Source organism: Hemitrygon akajei, chromosome 30 (assembly GCF_048418815.1).
Source record: "Hemitrygon akajei chromosome 30, sHemAka1.3, whole genome shotgun sequence".
NCBI classification, from domain to species: Eukaryota; Metazoa; Chordata; class Chondrichthyes; order Myliobatiformes; family Dasyatidae; genus Hemitrygon; species Hemitrygon akajei.
Window position 1 is genome coordinate 16,649,852 of NC_133153.1, and position 22,205 is coordinate 16,672,056.

Consider the following 22,205-nt stretch of genomic DNA (forward strand, 5'->3'; position numbering starts at 1 on the left):
GCCCAATTAGTCACACCTGTGGATCATCGTGGCTTGTCGGAGCTCAAGGAGGTGCACCTGATGCCCATCGGATGGCGGTGTATATAGTAGAGTTGGGGGGTTGTCCTGCCTGTCCTGTTCCTCTGGTTGCCCTAACTTGGAGTTCCCCTCGTTAAAGATGAGTTCTTTGAGTAAGTCTGGCAGTCACCCTGGACCTAGTTCCCTTCCTATCCCTTGCCTCTGTCGGGCAAGCCTGGCTGGACTGCTGTTGCCTGGTGGGGTACTCTGCCCCTTTCCATCCCTTGCTGCTAATGGGTTGTGCCCTGCAACCTGACCAGGTGCCCAGTGACCTGCTCAGGCCCCTGTGTTCCTGCCTGGGAGGTCCGGGCCCTGCCCAGGAGTTATGCGGCCTGCCCAGTGAACTCCTAGACCCTGCATGAACTCCAAGATCCTGCTTTGCCTGAACTCCGGGATTCTGCCTTGCCTGAACTTTAAGACTCTCCTGGAACCCCAAAATCACCTTGAACGTCACGTTCCTCACACACACCACGGTCACCACATCTTGTCTATCGTTTAGTTGTTCCCGTCCTGCCTCTAGTACTTCAGTGCCTGCGTCCTGCACTTGGGTCCAGCCTCCTGTCCCCTTATGACAAGGAGTTATTTCTTCTCCAATTTAGTAAGTTCTTAGTTGGATATCTACAGGCTTCATTTCTGTGAAATGTCATTCAAACTCATTTTGTGGAAAACAGTCAAGCCAGTGTCCAATTTCAATTAATTTGACGTTCATTTCTGTCGTAACCCATAATATTTGTCTCTTGTTAGTTCTTACATTGTAGTTCTCAAGGTTACTCAGCCCTGCGTCACTCTCATTACTATTAGATTTTTCATCAGCAGCTTGCGGATTAGTGCTCGTTCTGAAACTGAAACATGACCCTTCAGCTTTTTTCTCTTCCCAGTGCAGTCCATTAATTTTTGTCTGCCTGACATGTCCTACTTTGTTGCATTTTCTGCAAGTTTTGCCTTTAAAGCTGCATTGATCTGGTATGTGTGATCCCCTGCTACAATGGCTTCACAATTTGTTCGGCAAGCTAGGTTTCTGTTTGGACTTTGTAATTTTGCTCACCCTCACTTTCATTCTTGATTGCAACGCAGTTGTGTCTCTTCCTGCTGTTTCCATTGATAGAGCAATTTCAACTGTTCTTTTAAATGTGAGTTGTACTTCTGTTAGCACTTGTTTTAACTGCTTTCTTGTAGGATTCCACAAACTCAGTGATCTCTCAGTGCATCATTAAGCCCAATACTGAACTGACAATGCTGAGAGAATCTCTACAATTCTGCCACGTATGCTGAAATGGACTCCCCTTATGAAATCTAAAGGCTTCCACAATCAGCAGTGGGTTTGGTTCTAAAAGTTCCTTAATTTCTTTCATGAAATCAACAAAGCTCGTTTCAGCTGGTTTGGTTGGAGCAGTCAAACTCTATGCCTTTCCATGCAAGTTGTTCATTCATTATATGCCCTGTTGCATGAGATAGGTGATCATGGTCTTTCCATGGCCATGACTGTTCTTGGTAGATTTTTCTACAGAAATGGTTTGCTGTTGCCTTCGTCTGGGCAGCATCTTTACAAGACAGGTGACCCCAGCCATTGTCAATACTCTTCAGAGATTCATTAGTCATATAACCAGGACCTATGACAGGCACCAGCATACAACCATCCACCACCTGCTCTCCTGGCTTCGTGTGATCCTGATGGGAGGCAAGCAGGTGCCACACCTTGCCCAAGGGTGACATGTAGGCGCGCAGAGGGAAGGAGTGCCTTAAACCTCCTTTGGCAGAGACGTATATAGACCCTGCGTCCCCGTTCCACCCAATGCATTAAGCAAAACTGGCACTCCCTTTTTCATTTGCTTCAAACTACAGCTCAATTCACTCTGTATACAACATCCAGTTATCTCTTGTGCAGTTGATTGTGTCTGTCTTTCCAATGTAGTCTGCAGTATCTGCTTTTTTTAACTTATGATTATTATCACCTTGTTGTCACTGTTAATAAACCTGTGAATTTCATGTGTGTTCTTCCTTCATTTTAACTCAGTTGTCTTTCTTTTCCTGAATAAAAACATAATGCTGCGTTTTTTTTTAAACTCGAACATCTCCTGCAAAGAGATGCACTTCAACAGGCAGGTAGTCGTCTTGGGTTCATTTTAAATCTTACTCATCAGCACTGTGATGTTCCATAACTCCAAAGCATAAAACTAATCGAAGGGAAAACAGGGAGCCAGGAATAACGTGGGTATTCTTCATTTTCACTTTTAGCAAGGTGTGCATATATAATATGCTGGAATAATGATGCACAATATGATGTGGTGGCATTATGATGTATGCCATTCATGTACTTCTATACATAATCTGTAATGAATTATTTAAACAACAAAGAATGCTTAATCAAACAACACATTTACAATATTACTGAAGTATTAAATACACAACTTGGTGGGTGGGCTGAATTGCCTGCTTCCCTAAGGTATAACACCGTCATTCTGTGCACATTCCTATAACTCTCTAGTCTTCCAGGTTGAACCTAAACATGGTCGGTTCAATTCCACACCCTATTCTGCACCTACTTTCCCTTTCTTTCAAGAGCTTGACTGCCATTTGCTATTAATGGTCAGTCTTGGCTCAGAGGGCAGTGAGTCCCTAGGCCATAGGTTCCATTCATTCTGCAGGATTCATTCTGAGCCTGGCTCTTCAGAACATTACTGCAGAAACCCTTCTTTTGTTAGAACTACCTTCATTCAGGCAAGCCTTTAAAAGGAGGCCTTATCTTAGTTCCCTGGTAGGCTGGGGAAAATTGGCCAATATCTTATTCCTTACCTAATATAATTCCAAGTAGAGTATTTGTTTTTTTTTGTGAGATTGTGGGTTCTTGCTTTGTGCAAATCATTTGCTGTGTTTCCAATGTTAAAATTGACCACAGTTATAATGAAATTATAATTAATTATAAAGTTCATGGAAACCATTGAAATTATTCTTTGAGCAAACACGAGGAAATCTGCAGATGCTGGAAATTCAAACAACAACACACACAAAATGCTGGTGGAACACAGCAGGCCAGGCAGCATCTATAAGGAGAAGCACTGTCGACATTTCGGGTCGAGACCCTTCATCAGGACCCGACTCGGCCCGAAACATCAATGGAAATTATTCTTTCTTTCCTTATTCCACTGTTCAATTTATGCATAGAAACACTGTCTATTCACAAACCAAACCATACATTCCACATCTTCTACCAACCCATTTTACAAATTTGTTTCATAATCTGGATGTCTTTTTGATATTAATTCTCAAAACAAAACCCTCTTTGCAAAAGCAGAATAGAGGTGTGAAGATCCATTATTTTTTTAAAATTCTGTCCTTATGCATAAAGGACTTCTCTTTAGAACAGAGATGAGGTCAGAGGGTGGTGAATATGTGGAATTAATTGCCACAGATGTCTCAAGGTCAGGTCATTGGGTATATTTAAAGTGGAGGTTGATAGGTTCATGATTAGTAAAGGTGGAATGGGAAGCAGAATTAAAATATTTGGCCACCAGGAAACCCCTCTGCTGAACACAGCCTCCTCTACATTGGCGAGGCCTGTCGTAAATTGGGGGATTGCTTCGTCGAGCACTTCCACACCTTCTGCCACAAGCAGTGGCTAAACATTTTAATTCTGATTCCTATTCCCATTCCAACATGTCAATCCATGGCCTCCTCTTGTGTCAAAGTGAGGTGACCCTCAGGGTGGAGGAGTAACACCTTATATTCCGCCTCTGTACTGTCCAACCTGATGGTGTGAATATCCATTTCTCTTTCTGGTGAACAAATTTCACTTCCCCCTTTCTCTGTTCCCTAGTCTGACCTTTTACTTCTTCTCATCTGCCTGTTACTTTCCCCTGGTCTCCTCCTCCTTCCCCCCCTCCTATTGACTACTCTCCTTTCCTATCAGATTCTTCCTTCTGCAGCTCTTGACCTTTCCCACCCACCTGTCTTCACCTATCACCTGCCAGCTAGCCTCTTTCCCCTCCCCCTCAGCTTTTAATTCAGGAATATTCACCCTTCCCTCTCAGTCCTGAAGAAGGGACTCGGCTGGAAAAAGTAGACTGCTAACTCTTTCCCATAGATGCTGCCTGACCTGCTGAGTTCCTCCAGCATTTTGTGTGTGTTACTTCAGATTTCCAGCATCTGCAGATCTCAGCACCATGAACTATACCCAGCTAAGGAATGGTGTGGGAATTATTATAAGCAGTCACAATTTTTAACCATACCTACAGAAACACTGTCTCAAAGATGTAAGCATGCATTAGTAGAAAGACTTCTGTTTACGCATTTGTAATAAATAGAAATCTTCAGGCTAATGATTATTCTTAGAATTTTGATACCTGGTACGGGTTTCCCCCACTATCCGAAGGTAGAGCGTTCCTATGAAACGGTTCATAAGCCGGAATGTCGTAAAGTGAAGAAGCAATTACCCTTTATTTATATGGAAAAAATTTATGAGCGTTCGCAGACCCAAAAAATAACCTGCCAAATCATGCCAAATAACACATAAAACCTAAAATAACAGTAACATATAGGAAAAGCAGGAATGATCTGATAAATACACAGCCTATATAAAGTAGAAATACTTCACTGCAATTATTGCAGCACTGTCCACCACAGCGAAAATCTCACACAAGCGCTCTCAACAGAAACACTCTCTCCAGTAACCTTTAAGTTATGAAGCTGCCAAATCATACCAAATAATACATAAAAATACACAGCCGATATAAAGTAGAAATAATGTATGTATTTTTTCCAATAAATTGCAGTTTCGTCACAGTTAAACACTTGCTTATATGAATAACCACCTTCTGTAATTATTTTCTTTAGTCTGCTGGGAAATTTTTGGCAGCTTCAGTATCAGCCAAAGCATTTTAAACAATCATTTTAAACCAGTAAACAATAAACTATGAAGCTGCCCTCGCCTCAGAAACCGCTCAAACCACCCATGACTGCCTTTAAATTCCACTTTCGCAACACTTTCATCACCATCGTCCAGCGCTTTCTGTTTCAGCTTATTAAAAAGACTGACTAATTTCTCCTTAAGTATAAGATAACTTAATGGAACACCACGCTTTGTACACCCATCAATCCACTCAAGCAATAGACTTTCCATTTTATCCATTATTGGATGCCGACTAAGAGAGACCACTTTGCTACGAGCAGAGCCAACAGTAACATTGGCAGCTTTCAAGATTCTTTCTCCCTGCGTATAAATAGTGTGAATGGTGGATGCAGGCAAGTTCAACGCGCTGACAATGTCCTTACTTCATTCACCACAATCGAAACGCTTTAATTATGTCTAGTTTTACGCTAAGTGTAACACACTTACGAGCTCCTTTAGGCTTTTCCAATACCTTAGAACTCATCTTGCTAACAGATACACAAAATAAATCAACATAAAGCACAGATGCTCACAGGCACGTATATAAGCAATGGTGGCTAGAATGCAGTTCCTGGGGAGGAACTTGGCTGCTCAGCGCGCGCTGCTTTTTTTTGTAACAGTGAAAACAGTTCCTGTGAGTGAAAACAGGTAAGTATTGTAGGTCTTTCGTAACAGCAAGGTGTCGTAAAGCGAACGTTCGAAAAACGGGGGCCACCTATATAGATTCAAATATGGCACCTCTGGGTAACGTGTCTATTTGGGCTGATAGAAGATAGCTGTATTTAATATTCATCAAGGATAGTGTGTTATCTGCATCCTATAACTTAAGTAGGCTGCATCCCAGTGTTTGAAATTGCAAAATCTATGTGTTTTTTAAGAAAGTTTCCTGATGAGTTTCTAGGTCTATTTTCTATTCCTGTGTTGCGAACATTCACTACTGAGTTTTAGGGACTTGTGACGTGGAAGATTGAACCGGCTTATGGTGAAAGTTGGCTTGTGGTTCCAGGAAGAACAAATGTTTCACTGCAGTGTGCCTCTCAATGTGTTCCACAGTGATATGCTGCAGTGCGGAGGTCAGGAACAGTCTGGTACGAGATGTTGATGTAAATACTTGAGACTGAGCTTCAAGGAAAAAGTTTGCACCCTCCAGAGAGAGAGAATAGGAATAGATAAAAACATCAGATTTGCTAGCAATTACCTCACACCAAAAAAGTACAAGTGTAAAAATTGCGGCTCTTGCTTGTGGAAGGAGCAGTATGGATTTTCTTCACGGTCCTTTCTTTGTGGTTCTGTGGGATCAGGACCTTCCTGCGTTCCAGGTAAAGATAAAGTTGGGATGCAACTGGCATCCTGAAGTATCACAAATCCTGGTGATGTTTTGCAGCCCTCTGGACTTGAAGGTGTGGAGAAGAGAGACTGAGGAACAAAGCTCCATAAATTCTACAGAAATGAGATGATCATGAAGCCTTATGCAGGAGAAGAATATTCTCACAATCAGTATAAAAAAATCAGTATTTTTTTATTTAATCTCTGCTTTGTGCTTCATAATGACATAGAAGGAGGCCATTCAGTCCATCAGTTTTATCCTGGTTGACAGCTGAAATTATTTTTCACAGATTGTCCCTGCAATTTGTTTTCTCTGCAGTTCCATCAACTCCCAGTGATTCCCACTACTGATCTACACGCAAGGGCATTTTACAGAGGTTAGATAACCAATCGATCTGCACATCCTTGGGACGTGGGAAGGAAATGGAGCACTGGGAGGAAACCTACATAGCGACTGGAAGACTGTGCAAACTCCACACAGAAAGCACTGACTGTCAGGAATGAGTAGCTGTGTCATTGGATAGTGTCCTACTGTCAGACCTGACATTTACTGTAGGGTGATGTCCAATGAGCCTCCCATTTTCCGCGGGTGACCAGAACATGTACTGTGACCCTGTGCAGGTATCATTCCTGAAAGCATCTCCATTTTTCAAGGTGTGGAGCTATCAGGAAAATTCTCAAAACTCTTCAGGTTTGACCCAGAGCCTCTGGTAATTTGCGAAGACCCCTGGGCTCCAACCCAAGTCAAGCCTATTATACTGAAAAGTTGTTTTGAATCCTGAGCATGTGACTATCTAGCCCGACCATCTAGCCTTCCCTGTTTTTAGATGCTTGAGGTTATGGCTGTATTTATGAGGGCTATAAATTGGGTAAATGCATGCAGGCTTTTTTTTTTCTCCTCAGGTTGGCTGAGATTAGAACTAGAGGTCATAGGTTTAGGGTGAAAGGTGAAATACCCAAGTGGAATCTGAGGGGAAAATTCTAAACTCAGAGGGTGACGCGAGTGTGGAGTGAGCTGCCAGTGGAAGAGGTAGATGCAGGTTCAACCATTACACTTAAGAGAAGTTTGGATCGGTACATTGCTGGAAAGGGTTTGGAGGGATATGGCCTGGCTGCCGGCAGATGTCATTAGGCAGAAGATCAAGTTGACATGGACCGAAGGACCTGCTTCTGTCTGTAGTGCTTTGATTCTCTGAGGGTGTTGGGTGGTTATTGGGGGATTGGTTGAAGAGGAGATTACAGCAGGAGAGGAAGGAGGAGGACTCCTCAAAATTACATACACCACATGGATGACTCCTCGGTGTTCTGTGTCCCATTGAAGCAGTATTGGAAACCACACTCCTGTATTACTTATAACTGGTATCTGATCACACTTTACTATTGTCTCTTCTTCCTAAGTGTTCACAATCCTTATTGGAAGAAATTCCTGCAATGCTTTTGGGCAAGGATCTCCAGGTCTTTTACTTAGCACTACAGAAGGAACAACAGTATGCTCGTTGGAATGGTATGAGATGGAATTCCCATGCAGTTTTATGAACCAAGATAGACTTTATTCATAACGAAAAGATGTTTACAAGAATAAAGTGCAATGCCTTTTCATTATTATTCATAGATAATCCATTAAGTAGTGTTCTATTACATTTCTTAAAACCAATAGCACTGTTGCAACCAGAAGCCCCCTGGGGTAGTACATTATCACCATAATTAAGGGGCTTCCTCATTCACATTGGACCCTACCTGACCAGTAGTAGAAGAATCCTATATTGTGGTCCTTCCCAACCGAGCCCTTGTGATGGCTGTACCAGATTGAAGTGCTTCTTTTCAGCGTGTACTCCTGCAGCCTGGAATGTGCCAGTACGCACGGACATCTGGATGTGCTGGCACACCAAAGGGCATCTATCACCAAGCCGATGATCTGCCTGTAGCTGTGTGTGTGTGTGTGTGTGTGTGTGTGTGTGTGTGTGTGTGTGTGTGTGTGTGTGTGTGTGTGTGTGTGTGTGTGTGTGTGTGTGTGTGTGTGTGTGTGTGTGTGTGTGTGTGTGTGAGAGAGAGAGTGAGTGAGTGAGTGAGAGAGAGTGAGAGTGAGAGAGAGACTGACTAGGAAGTGTGTATTCCTTTGCAGCCTCTTCCTTTACCCTACCAGTTGCCGGTGGTTGTCAGCCTGGAAGATCTGGCTCTAGAAGCCAATGACCAGTCACTGCAACATACATGAAGAATATCACACGCTGCCATGTCACCGGTTGGTGGCTGGGATCTAGGCTTGTGGGTGAAATGCAGACCAATTGATATACTTTGACCAAGGTGATGACAAATGTTCGGCCAGACAAATGGAAAGCATTCCATCACATTCCTGGGAGGGAAGTATAAATGGTGGGATTACTTGACCGATTGGGGGTAGCAAATGCAGGGAGTGTAAAACAGAGAGGCAATTTGATTTTGGACATTCCATAAGCAGTAGAAGGGTTTGAGTGCTGTTGAGTACACCCAGAGCATGTATGTGATCAGGATTGCTTATCAGTATGGTGGGCATGGGGATTGTGCAAACGGTGAGGAATGTGTAAATGGTTGAGTGTGTAGATGGTGGACAGTGTGTAAATGGTGGGGAGTGTGTAGATAGCAAGGAATGTGTAAGTAATGGGTGTGTGATCAGGACTGTGTAGTGACAGGTAGTCTGTAAATGGCAAGTACTGTGTAAGTGGGTGTGCAAGTGGCAGGTAGTGTGTAAGTAGTGGATGTGCAAGTGGCAGGTAGTGTGTAAGTAGTGGGTGTGCAAGTGACAGGTAGTGTGTAAGTGGTGGGTGTGCAAGTGGCAGGTAGTGTGTAAGTGGTGGGTGTGCAAGTGACGGGTAATATAAGTGATGGGTGTGCAAGTTTCTGGTTGTGTGTAAGTGGTGTATGTGCAAGTGGCAGGTATTGTGTAAGTGATGGGTGTGCAAGTGACAGGTAGTGTACGTGATGGGTGTGCAAGTTTCAGGTTGAGTGTAAGTGGTGAGTTTGCAAGTGATAGATAGCGTGTAAGTGGTTGGTGGGCACGTGGCAGAGAGTCTGAATGAGATCATCTGAGAAGTACAGGGAGGAATTCTTGACAAGCCAGACATCCAGAGGACATACAGCTCAACCAAACCAAAACCTGCCATCTACCTGCATTCCAGCTGCTGTTGCATTAGGAAGGGAGCAGGAATAGAGGGAGGAGATGAGAAGGAGGGCAAAAAGGTTAGAAGCAGAATGGAATGGAAGAAGAAGAGTGAAGATGGAACAGAGGGGGAGAAGAGGAAAGAACACAGGAGAGGTGAGAAGAAGAAAGGGAGGTCAAGGAGATGAGGATTAAAACATTCAATCGTTCCATATCAGATGGGACACCCAGTATTTCTATATGGAATTTTACACCCTGTACAATATCATATTGCACCCTGAGCAACATCTCTACTCAAGAACCACATTAGGTACAGAGGAGATGTCAGGGGTCAGTTTTTTACGCAGAGAGTGGTAAATGCATGGAATAGGCTGCTGGCGACGGTGATGGAGGCGGATACGATAGGGTCTTTTAAGTAACTCCTGGAGAGGCACATGGAGCTTAGAAAAATAGACGGCTATGGATAACCCTAGGTAATTTCTAAGGGAAGGACATGTTCAGCACAGCATCGTGAGCCAAAGGGCCTGTATTGTGCTGTAGGTTTTCTGTGTTTCTAAAGTTTAAGTCCTAGTCAGGTTCCATGCTGAACAATTTAGGCCAGAAAGGCTTTTGGGACTTTGAGGTCGGAAGAAAGGAGCTCGTCACTGACCTCTGAGATAAACTGAGATCTTTCTCAGCGTGACTCCCCCCGTGAGAACTTCCAGCAGCTGTGGAGGGAATCCTTTCTGTTGAAGCCAAGAAGCCCACTCCCACAATGTGCCCCTTATTTTTGAAGGCAACAGAGGGTTGGGTGTGAGGAACCAGTGGGGAGTGCATACTTTCTAACAAAATCTGATTGGGAGAAGTGAGGATAAAATAAGCAACATACTTATTTCCTGCTTCAGGCAAAAGTTTTTGGTCTGAACTCAGTGCCTGCAACAGTCTGGTAAGCACAGCAGGCTTGATGCCAGACTGTCTACACAATAAGCCTGGAGGTATTATTGCCTGAAAATGCAGGGGCTTTCATAAGCTCTGCAATGACTGATAGAAGTCTGTCTGACAATAACCACTGCACCTATTGCAACAATGCCTTCAAACTGATCCAATATGAATGTGGAATAATTGATTCATGATTCATACTCTCTTTGGTCTCTGAGGTGTATTTGTAGCAACAAGCCTCAGAGTATATTAAAGCGCTCAGTAAAATTGACGTGGATAATCTTGAATCATCTCGTAATACTCTCTATTTAAGAGTGCTGTGCGTGCATCGTAATACAGCAGTTCAGTGTATTTAGTATGTTCACAGGTCGCTTGAAGTCGAACCATTCTGTATTTGCAAATGCTGAATGGGGATACAAGGTGTCGTTTGTAAGCTGCAAAGAACATTTGACGCTCAAATGTCACAGAGATTCACAAAATGAGAAGAGGGTTACTTTTCTTACAGTAATGTAAGATTAGGTTCTTCAGATTAGGTTCTTCAGCTCCGATGGCTAAATAAGTTTTGTTCCCTACTCTGGAGAGACAAGGATTTGGGTCAGTGGATCATTACCCAGAGTAATGGGAGACTTGACGTAATTAAATCTGACTCTACTAATGTAAGGTACTTTCTCAATCACCGCTCAGGATCATGTTTGCATTAGAACTGTACCCTGAAAAAAATGCCATCTCTAATCCCCTGTGAAGGTGCACACTGATTTCTCATTCATCTGAGTAAAGGTTAAAATGAAGATTAAACATTTCTTTACCTTTGTGCCAGGTTCAAGTTTCAGCGCTTTCTTGAGTGTCTCCATTGCTCCCTCGTAGTCACCCTGTTCCGATAATAACTACAATACAAAGCAAAAAGAGCAGAAGTTCACATGAAGGAACCAAAACTAAATAGATTTGCCTTTGCTTTTATTTTGAGATTGGTAAACAAATTGTCTGTTTAAGAATCTGTGGAAATTTAACTAGAGAAGTAAGTTTTAATAGTTCCACAAGATATCCTGAAGCACAATAATGTGTAATACAACCATGATTAGGGTTAGCTAAAGGTTATCTTGAGTTATTTTCTGGTTCACTGGCTATTCAAATTATGAAGCAAATCACTGCAATCCTCTCTTTTCCTTTATGTGTGTATCATTACTTATGATTAATACAGAAACTGTTTAAAGAGCAAGTTCAGGGAAAGTGGAAAGCAACAGAAGGCAGTTCAGATTTGGGATCAGAGGTTGTCATTGATACCAGTAGCCTGCTCTGGAAAACCAGAGTGTGGACTATAGGCATGGCCCAATGGTGGGAGACTCCAGTTAAATATTGATGAATTTATTAATTACTTAAAAATAAAATCACCCGAAGCTGCCTAAGTGGATTACACTGAGGAAGAAAATGCTTCATTATCTGAATGAAGTTCTTTGAGGAGGTGGAGGAAAGTGGTGGGAGTGGTGTACGTACATTTTCAATGACCTTAACAAAATATTGAGGAGGAGACTACTGGAGAACATTAAGTGCCATGACTTTGGGCACCAATGCAAGAAGTAGGATATCATTGGCGATTCCTTCAGTGATTGGAAATGGGGAATTGTTGCTAATCACCGTGGCATCATTGACTGGAATTACAGATCTGGATGCAGAATTGAGGAGAAAGAGATGTTGCCATTTAGCAGAGAGCAACACACACACAATGTGCTGGAAGAATGCAACAGGTTAGGCAGAATTTATGGAGGGAATTGAATAGTGCTGATGAAGGGTCTTGGCCTGAAACGATGACTAATTAGGTGTCTGACCTAATAGGTGGAGGGGCAGATAATGTTGAGGAAGCAGGTGGTCTGCAGAAGGGTTTAGAACAGGGGTTTCCAATCATTTTATGCCACGGACCCCTACCATCAACTGAGTGGTCCGTGGACCCTGATGCACCATCAATAACTCACTCTGAGACGTAAAAGCGAGGTATCGGCTTTTATTGACTGGAAGAAGGAACAAGCAGTGAGTGACCACCATACTACATCCTGGAGACTGAGAGGCCGGGCTCAGGCCTCCATCACCTTTATACAGGGGTCTGTGGGAGGAGCCACAGGAGCAGTCATCAGGGGGCGTGTCCAGACAGGTAAATATGTAGTTCACCACAGACCCCCAGTTGGGAACCCCTGAATAGTCAAAGAAATGGCAGATGGCATATAGTGCAGGGAAGTGCGTGGTCATGCTCTTTGGTAGAATGAATAAAAGGAAATACTACTTTCTGAATGCGGAGCAAATTCGGAAATCAGACTTCGGAGTCCTCCTGCACAATTTCCTGAAGCTTAACTTGCAGGTTGAGCTGGTGGTTAGGAAGTCAAGTGCAGTGTTAGCATTCATTTCAAGAGGACTAGAATATAAAAGCAAGGAAGAAATGCTGAGGCTTTATAAGTCACTGATAAGGCCTCACTTGGAGTATTGTGAGCAGTTTTAGGACCCTTATCTAAGAAAGAATGTACTGGTATGGGAAAGGATCCAGAGGAAGTTCACAAGAACAATCCTGGAAATGAAAGGATTAATAGCTGAGGTGTGTTTGAATACTCTGGGCCTATACTCGCTGGAGTTTAGAAGAATGAGGGGGATCTCACTGAAATCTATCAAATATTGAATTGCCTAGATAGAGTACATATGGAGAGGATGTTTCCTATAGTTGGGGGAGTCAAGCATCACAGAGCAAAGCCTCAGAATAGAAATACACCCTTTTAGAACAGAGACGAGGAGGAATTTCTTATCAGAGGGCGGTAAAGCTGTATAATTTATTGCTGCATTTAGCTGTGGGGCAAAGTCATTTGGTCTATTAAAAGCGGAGGTTGACAGGTTCTTGATTAGTAAGATTGTCAAATGTTACAGGGAGATGGCAGGAGAATGGGGTTGAGAGAGATAATAAATCAGCCACGACAGAATGGTGAAGCAGACTCGATGGGCCGAATAGCCTAATTTTGCTCCTACTGTATGTCTTATGGTCTTGTGACCTGCTGAGATCCTTCAGCATTTTGTATGAGATTCCCAGCAACTGTAGAATTGTGTCTCTCATTTACCTGTGAAATTAAGATTAGAAGATGAATAAATAATACTGAAATTCATAGAAGGTATGAAGGGGATATTAATTAGGCGATGAATTGGAGAAAAAATTGCCCTTTTTCTTATTATTGAAGAGTTTAGTGAATGTGCAATGCTACACACTGGGTAAACTAAAATACTTCTACAATGAATGCTGTGAAGTTGAATGACAGATCAGTTTCAAAGAGATGGATAAAGCCAGGAGAAAGCTAATGGAATATATGATTTCTTGACCTGAGCATGGACCTGGATCTTGGGTGCTGCTAGAGTTTGTGTCCGAAACAACAGCTGATGCATTATGCAATATACCACCCAGCTCGTATCAGTTTCTGGGCCAATGAATCCAAAAATCAGGGGATCCAGAAAGAGGTACACACAGAGTGAAAAGGGATTTAAACAATGGACAGGAAAAATGTCTGCATGCGGTTGCATGTGATGCTTTGAAATACTCTCCCAGAGTTTGTGGTTGCCTGGCTTTTTTAAATAATGCCGTTCCTTCCTTGGGAGAGAGACCGCAATATATTAAGAAGTAGTTCATGTAACCAGCAACCAGACTTTCTCACTCGCCTCACAAACCCCCGTCGATTCACATGGTACAAAACCTCTTTTAGACCGTGAATTCAGCTCCTTCCTTCTCCATAGCACTGGTGAATTCTGGGGAAAGTTTAGGGAGAACATACCTTGACAAATCTTGTGACCAACCCAACAACTCAACTATCAGACTCCAAAACGCTGCAGAATAGTTGGGCAACTCTATGTAGTTTAAGGATTCGTCATGACCACTTGATGTAGTTGGCTCTTTAATGCTTAGCTTGGCTAACGTTGTGCTAGGTCAGTGAGTTGGGGTTGGAGGTCCATATGGGCAGAAGTCATCAGAGCCGACGACCGCAGTGTTGGAGGTTTGTGAGGGTCCAGCAATTAAAGTCTGAAGGTCAAACCCATAATCAGAGGCCCAAAGGTCAAACCTCTGATTGGCAAGTCCTGGGGTCGAGGCTTGAAGGTCAAACATGAGATCAGTGAATTCTGGGGCCCATCCCCAGAAGTCTGGAGGGCAAAGCTGTTGGTCGCGATCCAGAGTCTGGTGGTAGAAGCCCAAATGTTGAAGAACGAAACCAACAAGCCTGGAGGGCAAAGCTCTGATATCTGTGAGGCTGCAAGTCCAGGCCAGGGTCTGGAACTTGAAGGCCTGACATCTGCCAGTCCAGCACCAAGGACTGGAAGCCCGGTGGCCTGTCCTGGATTTGGAGGCTTTTCTATGTGTGTGAGTTAAGGATGAGAAAGGGGCTTGTTTTCCTGTTGTTGTTGCTGCTTGTGTTCTGCTGAACATTGTGGAAGTACTACCTTGGCACCGGAATATGTTGTGACACCTATGGTCTGCCCCGAGCACATCCTTGGGTGCATTGATTGCTAATGCAAATGACACGTTTTACTGTGTATTTTGATGTACATGCGATACATAAATCAGAATCTGAATTGAACCGCAGGACATAAATGAAACTGGACAGCATAGCATTTGTGCAAGAGGTAAGAGATTTAGAGAAAATATGAGGAAGAAATTTTCTTCAGCCAGAAGTAGTTGTATTACCTGGATGTGTGATGGAGGCAGGTACCCTCACAACATTTAACAACATTTACCAAACACTTGAATCACCAATGTGTAGAGGACCATGTCCCAAGTGCTGGTAAATGGAATTGGCAAGGATAGGTAATTTATGGTCAGCATAGTCATGGGGTTCCAAAGAAATGGCTAAGGAAAACTCACCAATGTCCCTACTTCCTCAAGGGGCAAAAAAATTGGCATGTTCCTGTCAACCCTTACAAATTGATGCAACATAGAAAGTATCCCTAATGGATGCATAACAACTTGATATGGCAACTGCTCTGCATGTGACCTCAAGAAACTGTACTTCTCACTGCCTTAGTAAAGCAGTCACCTACCTCTTCCATTGGCAAAACATACAAGAGCCTAAAAGTGCATTCCAGCGGGCTTGAGGATAGTTTTTACTCCACTGATATAAGACGATTAAATAGTTCTCCAGTTTGATGACATAGAACATAGAAGAGTACAGCACAGTACAGGTCCTTCAGCCCACAATGTTGTGCTCTCTTTTTAACCTACTCCAAGACCAATCTAATCCTTCTCTCCCACATAGTCCTGGGTGGCTGGGGGGCGAGATACATCTCTGCCAAAGGAGGTGAAAGGCACTCCTTTCTTCCACTACCCTGCAGGTCATCCTTGGGAAAAGTGTGTTACCTGCTTAGCCACACCCCCACCTGCCTCCACACTCCCATCCAATCAGGGCCATGTGAAGCCACGGGAGCAGCTGGTGCATGTCACTAGTTCTGGTTACGTGACCACTGACGTCAGGCAGATAATCTCTGTAGAGCACTGGTAATGGCCGTGGTCACTGTACCTCAGAGTTCAAAGTTCAAAGTAAATTTATTGTTGAAGTACTGGGGCTCATGTACCTTCTACCTGGTGGCAGCAGTGAGAAGAGAGCATGACCTGGGTCCCAATGATGGATGCTGCTTTCCTACAACAGTGTTTCATGTAGACGTGCTCAGTGGTTGGGAGGGCTTTACCCGTGATGAAATGGGCCGAATCCATTATTGTTTTGTAGGATTTTCCGATCAAGGGCATTGGTGTTTCCTACCAGGCTGTGACGCAGCCTGTCAATATACTCTCCACTAAACATCGATTGAAGTTTGTCAAAGTTTTAGATGTCATGCCAAATCTCCGCAATCTTCTAAGAAAGTAGAGGAGCTGCTGTGCTTTCTCCACAATTGCTCTTAAGTGCCGGGTCCAGCACAGGTGTCAGTACTAAACCAATATCCATTCTGATTCATGTTCCAAAGGGCCCGTTTCAATGACTCCAACTGAATTAGTCCATGAGTGAAGGGGTATGCAGGCTCATTTGGATAAATGTGTTGAATCATCTTCAATTATTATTATTTTGTAATCCTCTGAGTTTCTGTCCACCACACACACTGGAGATGTGAAATGGAAACTGTTGGCTTCTTACAGGACAGAAATCATTGCCCCTGGCTCAGCTCTGTTTATTTTCCATGACTGTTCATTTTGATGACATCACGTGCATTGGAGGTCATGATCTTTCTCCGTCACCTCACGGTTGACGCCATTGTGTGTGGTACTATATGCGACTTGAGCACACCTTCATAAAATTATATTGAATCTATGGTGCCATTTTGCCATCAACTAGTTGTGACTGCAAATCTGTAAATTATTAAAGAACTGTCAATGCGGTTAGATCAGCACCAGAAAGGCATCTGTTTCTGATTAACATAGAAGAAAGGTACTCATCAAAAGCAAATCAATTTGTCAGAGTGCTCACATAAGTCAGAGATAAGGAATCAAGATTGAGGGATAAGCAGTTCAATAAGCTGCAATTTGCCTCACAACCATATGTCATTTTAAGCTGATGTGCACTGGCAGAAAATCCACATGGCAACTAGCTCCAAGCAACCGAGAATTATGAATGGTTAATATGTAGGCTAATGTGCACTTTATAGAGCGTGAGCATCTGTCCTATCTAATTTAAGTTTGTACATGGGGCTTATTACCCTGACCCAGTTGTGTTGTGCAAGGATTTGAGATAAATGTTTTGGCAATATCTGTTAGAAGCTATTATTCTTTAAGGTGTGTTCACAGGATGGGGAAAGAGGGCTTTTTGTGTTTAGGATAATTGTGCTTATTGGTGCATGCCTGGTATTTGGTCACAGCGAGAGGCCAAGTTATTTATTCTGGAAACCATTGTACTGGTAATCTCATCACCCCAGGCAAACTCTTAATTAACCTTCACTATTGAACATCCCGTCCTTAAAGCTTCTCGGACTCTGTGAAATACAAGCTGTGAGGCAGGGAATGCTGAGAGAGAAATAGGTAAACTCAATGTTGGAGATTGCATACATTCTCATATCAAATAAAAAAGGTGAATGTAATAACACCTTAAGACATAAGAGCAGAACTAGGCCATTTCGCCCATTGAGTCCACTCCATCATTTCATCATGGCTGATCACAGATCCCATTCAACACCATACCACTTGCCCTCTCACCATATCCCTTCCTGATCAATCAGGAATCTTATCAACTTCTGCTTTAAATGTGCCCATGGAAATGGCCTCCACCACAGTAAGTGGCAGAGCATTCCACAGATTCACCACTCTTTAGCTGAAAAAATTCTGCCTTACTTCTGTTCTAAAAGGTTGCTCCTCACTTTTGAGGCTGTACCCTGTAGTTCTGGATACCCCAGCCAGAGGAAGCATCCTCTCCACATTCACCTTATTTAGTCCTTTTAACATTTGGTAGGTTTCAATGAGATCGCCCCGCATTCTTCTAAATTCTGGTGAGAACAGGCCTGAAGCTGCCAAATGCTCCTCACGTTAACCCCTTCATTCCCAGAATAATCCGCATGAACCTCCTCTGGACTCTCTTTAATGACAAAACATCCTTTCTGAGATAAGAGGCCCAAAATTGTTGACAATACTCCAAGTGCAGCCTGATAATGTTTTATAAAGCTTCAGCATTATCTCCTTGCTTTTATATTCTACTCCCCTTGAAATAAATGCCAACAGTGCATTTGCCTTCTTTATCACAGACTCAACCTGTGAGTTAACCTTCTGGGAGTTTTGCACGAGGACTCCCAAATCCCTTTGCACCTCTGATGTTTGAATTTTCTCCCCATTTAGATAATAGACTGTACTATTGTTCCTTTTACCAAAATGGATTATCATACATTTCCCAACACTGCATTACATTTGCCAATTTTTTTGCCCGTTCTTCCAATCTGTCAAAGTCTTGCTGCAATTGCATTGATTCCTCAGCACTACCTACCCCCCTACCAATCTTCGTATTGTCCACAAACTTTGCCACAAAGCCATCACAGATGCCTTGTGCAGGAAGGCACAGAGTCGACTGTACTTCCTAAGAAGGTTGGCGTCATTCAATGTCTGTAGTGAGATGCTGAAGATGTTCTATAGGTCAGTTGTGGAGAGCGCCCTCTTCTTTGTGGTGGCGTGTTGGGGAGGAAGCATTAAGAAGAGGGACGCCTCACGTCTTAATAAGCTGGTAAGGAAGGCGGGCTCTGTCGTGGGCAAAGTACTGGAGAGTATAACATTGGTAGCTGAGCGAAGGGCGCTGAGTAGGCTACGGTCAATTATGGATAACTCTGAACATCCTCTACATAGCACCATCCAGAGACAGAGAAGCAGTTTCAGCGACAGGTTACTATCGATGCAATGCTCCTCAGACAGGATGAAGAGGTCAATACTCCCCAATGCCATTAGGCTTTACAATTCTACCACCAGGACTTAAGAACTTTTTAAAAGCTATTATTAATGATTTTTGAGATAGTGATTTAGATGCATATCATATTTTTTACTGAGTTAAGTATTGTATGTAATTAGTTTTGCTACAACAAGTGTATGGGACATTGGAAAAAAGTTGAATTTCCCCATGGGGATGAATAAAGTATCTATCTATCTATCTATCTATCTATCTATCAATTCCATTTTCCAAATCACTGATGATCAATGTGAAAAGTAGTGGTCCCAATACTGACCCCTGAGGAATACCACTAGTCACAGGCAGCCAATCAGAAAAGGCCCCCTTTATTCCCATTCACTGCCTCCTGCCTGTCAGCCATTCCTCCATCCATGCCAATATATTTCCTGTAACACCATAGGATTTTATCTTGTTCATGTGAGGCACCATATTAAATGCCTTCTGAAAATCTAAATAAATGGCATCCACTGCCTCTCCTTTGTCCACCCTGCTTGTTACTTCCTTGAAGAACTCTAACAGATTTGTCAGGCAAGATTTCCCACTACAGAAACCATGCTGACTTTGCCATATTTTATCATTAGTCTCCAAGTACCTTGACACCTCATCCTCAATAATGGACTCCAACACTTTCCCAACCACTGAATTTAGGCTAACTAGCCTATAATTTCCTCTCTTTTGTCTTCCTCTCTTCTTAAAGAGCAGAGTGCATTTGCACTTTTCCAGTCCTCCAGGATCATGCCAGAATCAATTGATTTTTGAAAAGTCATGACCAATGCATCTGTTATCTCTTCAGCAACCTCCCTCAGGACTCTGTAATGTAGTCCATCTGGCCCAGGTGACTTATCCACCTTAAGATCTTTCAGTTTGCCTAGCACTTTTTCCTTTGTAATAGCAATGGCACTTACTCCTGCTCCATGATACTCAGGGTCCTCTGGCATACAGTGACTGTCTTTCACAGTAGAGATTGAAGCAAAGTACTTATTAGGTTCATCTGCCATTTCTTTGTCCCCCATTACTACCTCGGCAGCATCATTTTCCAGTGGTCCAATATCAACTCTCACCTTCCTTTTATTCTTTATAGAACTGAAAAAACTTGTGGCATTCTATTTTATATTATCAGCTAGTCTGCCCTCATAGTTCATCTTTTCCCTTCTTGTAGCTTTTTTTTAGTTGCCTTTTGTTGGATTTTAAAAGCTTCCCAATCATCCAACTTCCCATTGTTATGACCTGATATGCCCTTTCCTTGGCTTTTATGCAGTCCTTAATTTCCCTTGACAGCCACTGTTGCCTAGCCCTGCCAATTGAAAACTTCACCTGTAATGTGCAGATATAGAATAGAGTTGGGATATTATTCCAATTAGGAAATTAAAAAAAGTACAGGATCTGACTCCCCACTCCTGTTGCTTGGAATTCATTTTGAAATGGAGTGGAGTTTGTTATATGGGCTGAGAAGACAGCACAATAGCAAATTTCATGGAGTATTCTGATCCCATGGAGGTCAATCCAAGATTAAAATGATTTTCCATGCTAACACCCTCTTTAAGAAAAGCCTGCGCGATTTTAAAGACCTAAGAGACTGCTGATGCTAGAATCTGGAGCAAAATATATATTAGAAAAGGGAACATTGCCTGTCCATTTGCATTCACGGAAGCTGCCTGACCCCCACTAAGTTCATTTAGTAGTTTTTTAACATGTGAGACATTCATTCTGAATGCTATTGTTCTTAACATCTTGCAAAGGCATTATTCTCATATGCATAAATTTATAGTTCCTCATTGGTTACTGGCACGAGCTTTTAAACAACGAAAAGATGTTAAAGGTCAATTTTTAAGTAGACTTTGTATCATTATGACAATGCATTCAACACACGTGTAATCCAGAGATCTTGAGGATGGTATAAAATTGGGCTTTATTGTCACAACTATCTAAGGAGTCTCCGCTGTCAACTTTCTTTTTACGAAGCAATACATTCAAGATGAAGGAGATGTTGGGAGTAGGTACTTTTTGGACCAGAGAAGATATGCTTCTGAGATGGGATGTAGGGCAAGTGGATCCAAGAACAGTTAAAATGTGGTGGATGTGAATTCAATTCGTAACATTTAAGAGAAGTTTGGCTAGGCACATGGGTGTGAGAAGTATGGAACATTGTGGCCATAGTACAAGTAGGCAGAAGATCAGGTTAGAATGGACTGGATGGGCTGAAGGACCTGTGTCTGTGCTGTCCCTGACCTAATTTATAGGCTTGTATTGTTTCAGTAGTAAGGGCAGACAGTGGTAGAATTGCCATCTCACAGCTCCAGCAATCTGGGTTTAGTACTAACATCAGGTAGTGACACAAAGATGAGAAAATCTGCAGGTGCTGAAATCCAGAGCAACACACACAAAATGCTGGAAGAACTCAGCAGGCCAGGCAGCAAAAGAGTCAATGTTTGAGGCCAAGAGCCATCATCAGGACTAGAAAGAAAGAAGAGAAGTCGGAGTCAGGGGGGAGGGGAGGAAGAAGAACAAGGGAGCAGCTGATAGGTGAAACCAGGAGAGGGGGAGGTGTTGAAGTTTGGTGAAAGAGATAAAGAGCTGGAGAAGGGGGAATCTGTTAGGCGAGGATAGAATACCATGGAAGAAAGGGAAGGGGGAGGAGCACCAAATGGAGGGGATGGGCAGATAAGGTGAGAGAGGGAAACAGGAATGGGGAATAGTGAAGGGGGGGCAATTACCAGAAATTCAAGAAGTTGATGCTCATTGGAGGCTATCCAAATGGAATATAAGGTGTTGCTCCTCCAACCTGATCTCTGGAGACAGTCTATCTGCTGATATCTTTTATAAACTCACTAATTCTCACAGCTACCTGGACTATACCTCTTCCCACCCGGTCACTTGTAAAAATGCCATCACCTTCTGATGGAGACAGAGAGATCAAGCAAGGGGGAGGAAGGTGTTGGAAACGGACCAAGTACATCTGAGGGCAAGATGGAAGTTGAAGACAAAGTTAATGAAGTTGGTGAGCTCAGTGTGGGTGCAGGAAACAGCACCAATGCAGTCATTGATGTAGCGTAGGAAGAGTTGGGAAGTGATACCAGTGTAGGCTTGGAACATGGACTGCTCCACATAGCCGACAAAAAGGTAGGCATAGCTGGGACCCATGCGAGTGCCCATGGCTACACCTTTGGTTTGAAAGAAGTGGGAGGAGCTCTACCTTTTTACTTTGACTTCTCCTCGTTCTTTCCAGTCCTGATGAAAGGTCTTGCCCCGAAATGTCAACTGTTTACTCTTTTCAATAGATGTTGCCGGCTGCCTGTTCTAACATCAGGGACTGTCTGGAGTTTGCCTGTTCTTCCTTCAATTGTGTGGACTATCTCGGGGTGGTCTAACTTACTCCCACTTCAAGTTATCTCTGTGTGTGGGTAAGTGGTAGAATCAGGGAGAGATGATGGTAACATGAACAGAAAAATAGTAGAATTAGTGTAAATGGCAG

The 22,205-nt window shown here is 43.0% G+C and overlaps 1 protein-coding gene across 3 annotated transcripts in view; it reads right to left on the reverse strand.

The window, feature by feature from the left end:
- fkbp16 (FKBP prolyl isomerase 16) overlaps positions 1 to 22,205 on the reverse strand; it is a 222,544-nt gene that overhangs the window by 9,112 nt on the left and 191,227 nt on the right. For all 3 annotated transcript variants that reach the window (XM_073033044.1, XM_073033045.1, XM_073033043.1), the window contains exon 6: positions 11,126 to 11,203. In XM_073033044.1, the coding sequence (XP_072889145.1) occupies positions 11,126 to 11,203 (78 nt within the window). The remainder of the gene's footprint in view (positions 1 to 11,125; positions 11,204 to 22,205) is intronic.